The 9,838-nt window shown below is 44.4% G+C and overlaps 1 protein-coding gene across 4 annotated transcripts in view; it reads left to right on the top strand.

Annotated features, from left to right (window-relative positions):
• The first annotated feature begins 1,334 nt into the window (after nucleotides 1-1,334).
• Akap8l (A-kinase anchoring protein 8 like) overlaps nucleotides 1,335-9,838 on the top strand; it is a 30,025-nt gene continuing 21,521 nt past the window's right edge. For 3 of the 4 annotated variants that reach the window (XM_021217748.2, XM_021217746.2, XM_029531651.1), the window contains exons 1-2: nucleotides 1,346-1,443; nucleotides 6,761-6,835. In XM_021217748.2, the coding sequence (XP_021073407.1) occupies nucleotides 1,431-1,443; nucleotides 6,761-6,835 (88 nt within the window). In that variant the 5' untranslated portion in view covers nucleotides 1,346-1,430. Of the gene's footprint in view, nucleotides 1,444-6,760; nucleotides 6,836-9,838 lie in introns of all 4 variants that reach the window. The other variant, XM_021217747.1, reaches the window with a different exon arrangement.

The raw sequence follows: 9,838 nt of genomic DNA, 5'->3' as shown, positions 1-9,838 counted from the left end.
GCCCTCTTCTGGAGTGTCTGAAGACAGCTACAGTGTACTTAAATATAATAAATAAATAAATCTTTAAAAAAATAATAAAAAATAAAATTTCTCTAAACCACAAGAAGGTACATGAATCAGAAGGAGAGCCTGCTGTAGTTTATCAATTGTTTTATCTTTAAGGTTCTTCCAAGGATATCTCCCATGGTGACTTTCCAAACAGCCAGAAGGAGCCAGGCATAGTGCTTAAGACAAGGCTGGTACTGGGTTGCATTTTTCATTTTGTGGAGCTGAGCATTGAACATAGGTTCTCATGTATCAAGCATTTGCAATAATATGTGATACATTGAGATATATTACTAGTATAACAAATAGCATACACATAAACAGTTATTTTAAAAGTGGTTTTTGAGAGGCAGGAGAGATGGCTCAGCAGTTAAGAGCACTAGCTGTTTTTCCAGAGGACCCAGGTTCAATTCCCAGCACCTTCATAGCAGCTCACGGCTGTCTGAAACTCCAGGTGATATGACACCCTCACACAGACGCACATGCAAGCAAAACACTAATACACATAAAATTTTTAAAAAGCATATTTATTTTTGCAGTTGGAGAGCTCACATAAGGCCTTCTGTGCATGCTAGGATAAAATGTTTTTCCACCAAGCTATATCCTCAACCCTTACAAATACTATTGTTATGTAATGATTAAGAAGACCATCATGTTTACTATTTACTTTGTGAAACTGGCCCTAATTCTTTCACCCTCCTTGAAACGGGGACTCACTGGAACCCAGAGTGGCTTAGAATTCATATAGTATAATCTGACCTCAAACTCGAGGCCATTCTGTCTCAGACTCCTGTATTCTGGGGTTACAGAAGTCAGCTACCACACAGGGCCTGCTTCATTTGTTTTAACGTTATAATCACACAGCGTTTGTCAGGACCTTGTTTAGCAGTTAGATACTAATCTCCTTTCAACATGACTTTACCATTCTCGTTTTGGAGCCGAAGCCGAATGGAATACATAAATGGGTATGACTGGCATTTCAATGGCGGGGCGCAAGACGGCCGTCTCTGCTCCTGCTGGCTAGTGTCTCGCTCGCAGACCCCTGGCAAGCGCACGCGTGGGCGCGGACCTCTAGGTTGCATGCAGCCCCGCCCCTTCGAACCTTTCCATCTTCTCCCCTTGGCCTATTGGCGCAGGTTTTTATTAACAGGAGGCGGAGAGTAAGGCGGGGTCATCGGGGGTTGGCAGTATCTCCAACCACTGTCGCGAGGAAGTGTAAAAATAGACAGGTAGCTAAACCAATAGGCGTGAAGTCCGAGGTTTGCACAAGCCAATGAGATAAGGAGGCGGGGCCGGAGCGTGTGTGGAAGGACCCCAGGGATTGTTGTGGCGTCAGACGCGCAGAGTAGCGGTCTGTGTCCACGGCTCGGGTGTTCTCTGCGGCCATGAGCTACACAGGTAGGCCCAACAGGGTGAAGGCAGCGCTCTGGGCCGGGGCGTCAGGACGGGCTGAGTCATGCCAGGATCTCCTCTTGTGGTGTCGTGGTCATTGCCCTCTGTGGTCACAAAATGGCGTCTTAGGCTCTTCCCTCAGGGGTCGCATCCCTCAAGCTTCGGCTCTCACTGACCTCAGCCGGGCATCTTGGACTCTCCTGGCTGCTCAAGGCCTTGCTGTATCTTCTGTGACCGTAGGTCTTGGGCCTCAACGTTAGGTTCAGGCTTCCACCACCTCCGTCATTCCCAGGCTAGTGCCCCACGGACACCCACGTCTAAGACGTCGCTTCTCAGGCCTGAGCTTCTGAGATCAGTCCGTTGGGGCGGCTGCTGTCGCCATTGCCTCCCTTGAGCAGTTTCGGTGCAAAACGTCGCAGATCCTTACTCATGGCACTCCCCCCTCTTCATCTGCTATAAAGCGGGGGAAAGAGCCAGCCTTCCCTGTGAGAATCTGCAAATATATATATGAAGGCGCTGAACCGTTGCAGGGAGCTTTAGGGATCAAGCTTGAACCTTGGTGAAGAATGACTACTTTCCACTCAGTCACCGAGTCAGGTGCTGAATAGACACTATGAATGCTGACAAGAACTTCTTACGCAGCTTACAGGCGAGGGCAGACAAAATACAATAAATAAATGTATTGTGGGTGTCGGGGATCCTGAAGAGATTCAGCCATTACATGGAGAGCTTTGAAGCCTCTGGGAAGGGTGAGGTTTAAGAAGAGATGTAAGCAAAATAGGAGAGAGTAAAGATAGCTGTCGCTGTAAAACATCCTGGGCTGGAACCGCCTACCTACTTAGATCAGTGATATTTGAGCAAAGAGGAAGGTGGGTGAGGAGCATGGTGAGGGGTGTGGAATATGCTTGAGTGACTGTAAAATCATTCTTGGGTGAGTTGCCAAGGCTCCCTGGGTTTGCCTTGGCAGTGACCAATGAAACTTATCAGTCAGTGCCATAGACAGTGCCTCCCACTTTACTGGAGGTATTTCAGGCTTGAACTTAAGTGGTTGCTGGGTAACCCACATTCTGTTTGGAATGTTTAAGGCTTTCAGTGGAACCTGAGCCTTATGCCAGTTCTCCTAAGCCCCTGGGTCAAATGCTTGCCAAGAGCCTTGGGATTTCTAACAACCATCCTCTAGGCCAGTGGTTCTCAATCAGAGTGATTTTGCCTGCCTCACACCTCCCAGGGGTACCTTTGGCAATATCTGGAGTCCTGTTTTGTCTTATCTATAATGTGTGTATGGGCTGGGGGTGGGGGGGTTGGGGGTGGGGAACTGGTATGCAGTGCTACTGACATCTAGTGGATAAAGGGTAGTACTGCACCTCTGCAGCCTGAAGTGCATAGTATGGCTTCCACCACATTTTACTTTATTTACATGTATCTGTCTGCATCTACATGTATGTGTTTGTGTGAGTGTGTCAGCCATGTATGAAGGTTCCCCTTGGGGCCAGAAGAGAACATGGGTCCCTTGAAACTGGAGTTAACAAACGGATGGTTGTGAGTGAGCTGCCTGACATGGGTTCTAGCGTCTGACTCTTGTCCTCAAGATTGAGCAGCATCTGTCCAGCCCTCCAGTGTTTGTTTGTTTTTTTAATAAATTTGTTTATTTAATTTTGTTCATATGAATGTTTTTCCTGAATGTGTATGTCTGTGCACTGCCATGTGAGCACCTGTAACTATAAAACTAAGGGTGGAGATGATTGTGACCCACCCCATGGCTTCTGGGATAGAGTCCTGGCCCACTGGGGGAGCAGTATTCCTGACCACTGAACCATCTCTCCAGTTGTACCCCCACCTCAGTGGGTTTTATAGACAGCTAGTAAATCGTTAGTACTTAAAACTTAAGCATTTTGGGAAGGTCCTGGACCCCCAGGGGTGGGAAAAATCTAATTGGACATAATCTCTTTAGGAAGGATGGCAAAGACTCAGTCTCTATATTTGTGTTTTCTCCTTACCCAAGACCTGGGCTCTGTTCCTTTCATTGGAAAGTAAAGCTGAAGTTGAGTCCACAGCTTGCTTTTTTGGAGTCCTTGTAGCTGGATGTATTTGCAATTCTACCCTGAAGAAGTATGGTCTCTTCACCTGGGTCAGGGTGGTGCCCTGTAACTAACTACACTAGGGACAGCTTAGTGTTGTAGTGTTGGCCTCACTTGCCAGGGGCCTTGACATCAACTCAAGGACCACAAAGAGGAAACTGTATTGATTTTGCACCACATACATCAGCGGTACTCACTCTCCCGGGCCCGGCCTCAGTGTAAACTTGCTCACCTTTGCAGAGAGCGCTCGCTCTGTTCGGGAACTGCTATAGCTGGGAGCCTTGAGATACCCAGCCTCCTCCCCAGCTCTGAGAGCCCTTGATTTGTAGTATTTTTTGGACTTAAAAAGTACTGACTTTTCAAAGAACTTTGGACAGGGAGCAGGGTCTTGCCATACTGGCCTTGATGAGGATGAACTGAGACATGCAGCTAAAGCATCCAGCAGGGAAGCATTTATTCAGTGTGCAGTGTTGCCTATGGTTACTATGGTCCTGTGTATGTGTTTCAGGGGTGTCTCACCCTATTTCAGCACCTCGAACCCATGGCAGAACTTCTGCCTCAGCCTCCTGAGTGCTGGCATGTAGGCTGTAACCTTCCACTGAACAGCTGTATGGGAATCTCTGCCCACATGATTGGTATTTGATATGTTTCTGTTGTAACTTATTTTTATTGGAAATGCTGTCATTAATTTTTGAGTCAAGGGCTTAGTGTTTTTAATCATTTCAGCACTAAGTGAAAAGTTGTACAAGATGTGCACCACCATTGTCCGGCTGGTTGGTTTTGTTTTGAAATAGGATCTTATTATGTAGCCCAGGCTGGCCTTGAACTCACTAAAAGATCCCCTACCTCTGCCTCCTGAGTGCTGGGATTCCATGTGTACCATCACGCCCGGCTGCCTGATAGTAATTTATATAAAACAAATTATGTAATTTTGTTTACTTGCATTTGGATTGCAACCTGTCACATAAGGAAAGTCAGGTCCAGTGTGGAATATTCCTTTGTAGCCTCAAGGTGGTAATTAGAAAGGTTAGGCTTTGGTGCCAGGTGTGACTGTCCTATAATCCCAGCACTCTGGAGGCTGAGGATAGAAAGTGATGATGCCAAGATCAGCCCGAAGCACATACAGAGATCTTGTCTTTAAAAACAAAAAACAGGGCTGGTGAGGTGGCTCAGTGGGTAAGAGCACCCGACTGCTCTTCCAAAGGTGCAGAGTTCAAATCCCAGCAACCACATGGTGGCTCACAACCATCCTTAACGAGATCTGACTCCCTCTTCTGGAGTGTCTGAGGGCAGTTACAGTGTACTTACATATAATAAATAAATAAATCTTTAAAAAAAAACAAAAAAAAACAGGCTGGGCAGGGGTGGCTCACGCCTTTAATCCCAGGACTTGGGAGGCAGAGGCAGGGGGATTTCTGAGCCTGGTCTACAGAGTGAGTTCCAGGACAGCCAGGGCTATACAGAGAAACCCTGTCTCGGAACACACACACACACACACACACACACACACACATTAGGGGCCTAGAGATGTATCAGTGATTAAGAGCACTCTTGCCAAGGACCTGGGTTTCATTCCTAGCACCCACATGACAAATGGCAATCCTCTATAGCTCTGGTCCCAAGGATTCAATGCTTTCTGGCCTCTACAGGTACCAAACACCCATACATAAAATAAATAAAGTATAAGAAACAAAACGTTTTAAGTAAGGCTTCAAAATTTTAAGTTAGGGGCTGGGAAGATGGCTCAGTGGTTAAGAGCACTGGCTGTTCTTCCACCGGTCCTGAGTTCAAATCCAAGTATCCACGTGGCGGCTCACAATGGTCTGTGACTCCTGTTTCAGGGGACATACACCATTACACAGAAATACATGCAGGGAAAGCACCAGATAAATATAAATCATTTTTAAAAAGAGAGAATTTAGGCACATACCTTTTTTTTTTAAAGAGAGAAAGAATTTAGGTACATGCTTTTAATTCCATCACTCAGAATGCAGAGGCAGGTGGATCTCTGAGTTTGAAGCCAGCCTGGCCCACATAGCAAGTTGCAGGACAGCCAGGACTACATAGAGAAACTCTATCTTGAAAAAAAAAAAAAAAAATGTAGGTTGGAGCCAGGTGTAGTGCTACACACCTTTAATCCAGGCCCTCGGGTGGCAGGGGCGTTCAGGGCAACAAAGCTACTCAAGGGAAGTCCTGTCTCAAAACACAAACACGAAAACTGAAAACCAGATTTTAGGGTAGAGATGCTCACGCTATGTATAGTATACTTATTTCCATATAAACATGTGAAACATAGGTAATAATGTTTCAGCAATAAGGTCTAAGGATAAAACTTGAAGATAGGACTCTTACCCAGCAGTACACACGTCTTAATATGGGGAAACTAAAACTGTAAGTCAGGTAGCTTATGTTTATAATACCTAGCACTCAGGACACTGAAACAGGAGAGATACTATAAATTTGAGACCAGCCTGGGTCTCAAAGTAAGACCCTCTCTCAAAATACAGAAACAGCAAGGCAAGGAGGTGCAAATATTAGTATTAACATAATTTCAAAACTAACCCAATGTTTGTTTGAAATGGAAGTAGCTTTTCTTCCCCCCACTCCCTCCTCTCTCTTTAAAAAAAAAAAAAATTTCAAGGCAGGGTTTCTCTGTGTAGCCCTGGCTGTCCTAGAACTCACTCTGTAGACCTGAACTCACAGAAATCCGCCTGCCTCTGCCTCCCAAGGCGTACCACCACTGCCTGGTCAGAAGTAGCTTTTCTTATCATAATGATTTGATTCTTTATGTAACTGAATGGTAATTTGGATTCATTTTATGCACCAAAAAAGACTAGTATTGAGCTGGGTGTGGTGGCACACGCCTTTAATCCCAGCACTGGGGAGGCGGAGGCAGGCAGATTTCTGAGTTCGAGGCCAGCCAGGAGTTAAACAGAGGGGAAAAAAAAAGTGAGTTCCAGGACAGCCAGGGCTACACAGAGAAACCCTGTCTCAAAAAACAAAAAAAAAGACTAGTAACTTAAATATTTTACACATTTTTAAATAGTCCTTGTAACAAGCTAAGCATGACCTGTCTGTACTGGTTAATGCGTTCAGAGGTCTAATTAAAGTATGGAATCTATAGGTTTTAGAGGTTTCTGAACTGAAGAGAGACTTGCTTGTTAATCTGTATTAAAATGCTATTTCAGTTGCTCACTTTCTTATGGCTGCTTTGGGGAAATTAACCACTTTGTGCATATGTTTAGGTTTTGTCCAAGGATCCGAAACCACTTTGCAGTCTACATACTGTGACACCAGTGCCCAGCCCACCTGTGATTATGGTAAGTGTGGCTCCGTGGCAAGCAGAGTGTTGTGCCTTGTTTCTGCTTGGTTGCTTTTAGCTTCCCTGTCACCCTGCCTTGCCCCTGAAGCCCAGCCTGATATGCAGTGCTGTGGCCTGATGACCAGTTTGTGCTTCTTTGAGGCAATCTGTAAAGGAGAGCTCGAGCTACTGAGCACGCTGGGCTGTAAAACGTTGACGCCTTTGACCTTCTCACAGTTTGTGGAAATAATATGGTTCTTGACCAAAGATACAGATTCAGTAAATATCCCCTGAGCATGTGGGAAAGAAGTTGGAGTCTGCCAGTCATGGTCAACCTTTTGGCATTGTTGTCTTCAAAATCTTCTCTAGAGAGCAATACAATTGACTTACAAAATAAAATTTGCAAACTAAAAATTAATAGTATATTAAGAAAGTTGCTAGCCAGATGTGGTGGCGCACGCCTTTAATCCCAGCACTTGGGAGGCAGAGGCAGGTGGATTTCTGAGTTCGAGGCCAGCCTGGTCTACAGAGTGAGTTCCAGGACAGCCAGGGCTATACAGAGAAACCCTGTCTCGAAAAACCAAAAAAACAACAACAACAACAAAAAAGAAAGTTGATGATTTTTGTATTGAGTACATTCAGAGCTATTTTCTACTGAATGTAACCAGAAAAGATTGAGCCAGGTGAGACCAAGCTATTAATTCAGCACCCCCATGGTCTTGGCAAGTCGTCTGCAGCAGAAGAGCCTGAAGGGTCACACTATCCAGCTGAATTTGAAGAGATTGTAGCTAAGGCTATCTCAAGCCAATGAACACACACTGAAGGAAATTTCCAGTTGATAAGATCAATTGTGAAGAAACAGGGGTCCACACCTGATGAGATCCATAGGTGCCACCAGTCTAAGAAAGCTAATTGCAGTAGTCCTTGTCCCCAGTTAGTTCTCTGTTCACCACTTGGGCCCTGCAGAGACAACTCACTGGTCTGTTTCCTTCCCTCCCTCTCACCTTTCTTTCTGTGTGTGTGTGTGGGGTGTGTGTGTGTGTGTGTGTGTGTGTGTGTGTGTGTGTGTGTCACTGCAGCATGTGGATGTCAGAGGAGTCAACTAACAGGAATAGGCTCTTCTATTCATTATGTGGCTTCCAGAGTGAAACTCCAGAGTCAGGCTGTTTAATTGCCATTGGAGCGATTGAAAAATCAGTTCTCTGTTACTGTTTCTGAAGTCTTGTTGTTCTCTTTCAGTAGCTATTTGTCTGAATTTTCTCCAGTATTATTCTATATTAATTATTGGATAGTATAGGTTTTGAAGTCCATTAACATGAGTCACCTGGATTTGATCTTTTAACATTTTGTTTTTGTTTTTCCAGAAAGGGTTTCTCTGTGTTGTCTTAGCTGTCTTGGAACTCACTCTGTAGATCAGGCTGGCCTCAACTCACAGAGATCCACCTGCCTTTGCCTCCTAAGTGCTGAATTTAAAGGTGTATACTACCATACTTGGCTTTTTTTTTTTTTTTCACTCTTATTTTAAAAAATTGTCTTGCAGCTAGGAGGTGATGGCACACTGCTTTTAATCCCAGAACTCAGGAGGCAGAAATAGTTGGATCTCTGTGAGTTTAAGATCTATATAGTGAGTTCCAGGACAGCCAAGGCAACACAAAGAAACCCTGTCTCAAAAAATAAAGAAAAGAAAAAATTGACTTGTTTATAATTTGCTTGTTTTGCACATACAACTTTAAAATTAGTGCATCATTTTTTATCAAAATAAATCCTGAAGAGAATCTTGTTTTGTTTTGAGACAAGGTCTCGCTATGTAACCCTTTCTGGCTTGGAACTTGCTATGTAGACTAGGTTGGCCTTAAACTCACAGATTTGCCTGCTTCTGCCTGGTAAAATTAAAAGCACTTTGTAACACCATGTTTAGCTGTACATTGATGTTTTAATTTTTTTTTTCATTTTAAAATTTTCATTTATATGAACATTTTGTCTACGTGTATATCTGCATTTCGTATATGCCTTTTACCCTCAGAAGTCAGGAGAGGACATTGACTCTCCATTGGAGTTACATCATAAATTCTGTATCAGGGTTCTCTAAAGGAGCAGGACTGCTCAGAAACTGACTCAGTATGTAAGCACATGTGTGTGCATGCGTGAGCGTCTTTCCTTGTCTGTGTGTGAACATAATAAAAACATATTCTAGTGGTCTCTACGCTGTAGTCCAGGTAGTCCAATAGTGCCTGTCTCCTAACAGATAGGCCAGGAATCTGGTATGGTAGTGTTCAGACTGGGTGTCTGAGCTGTCCTGCTCTGATGCTCCAGTCCTGAAGGGCTCCTAGAGACCTGCTTCAGGCTGTCTTCAGTCTGCATTGCAGTCATGAAGAAGGTTCTCAGAGCAGAGAAGGGCGCCTCAACCATAAGATAGATGAGCTTGCCAGCACGAGTGAGGGCAAGCAGGCAAAAGGCAAAAGCTTCCGTCTTCCATGACCTTTCATGTGGGATGACAGCAGGAGATGGGGCTCAGGCTTAGGATGGGCTCTGACCTCAGGTGACTCAGTCGAGAAGTTTTAGTTGATTCCAGATGTCACGTCCAGATGACAACCAGCATTTACCTCCACAACCTGGTATCTCACTCAGCATGTAGATTATAATTCATTCTTTCTTTCTTTCTTTCTTTCTTTCTTTCTTTCTTTCTTTCTTTCTTTCTTTCTTCCTTTCTTTTTGTAAAGACTGACTTATTTTTTATTTATATGAGTACTCTTTAACTGACTTCAGACACACCAGAAGAGGGCATCGGATCCCATTACAGATGGCTGTGAGCCACCATGTGGTTGCTGGGAATTGAACTCAGGACTTCTAGAAAAGCATTCAGTGCTCTTAACCGCTCTCTCTCCAGCCCAGAAAGATATAGATAGATAGATTGATTGATTGATTTAATATATGAGTGTTCTATCTGCATGTATACCTGCATGCCTGAAGGTCCCTTATAGATAGTCGAGGGCCACCATAGTGCTCTTTTTTTTTTTTTTTT

Source organism: Mus pahari, chromosome 18 (assembly GCF_900095145.1).
Source record: "Mus pahari chromosome 18, PAHARI_EIJ_v1.1, whole genome shotgun sequence".
NCBI classification, from domain to species: Eukaryota; Metazoa; Chordata; class Mammalia; order Rodentia; family Muridae; genus Mus; species Mus pahari.
This window is presented reverse-complemented; position numbering and strand designations above follow the sequence as displayed.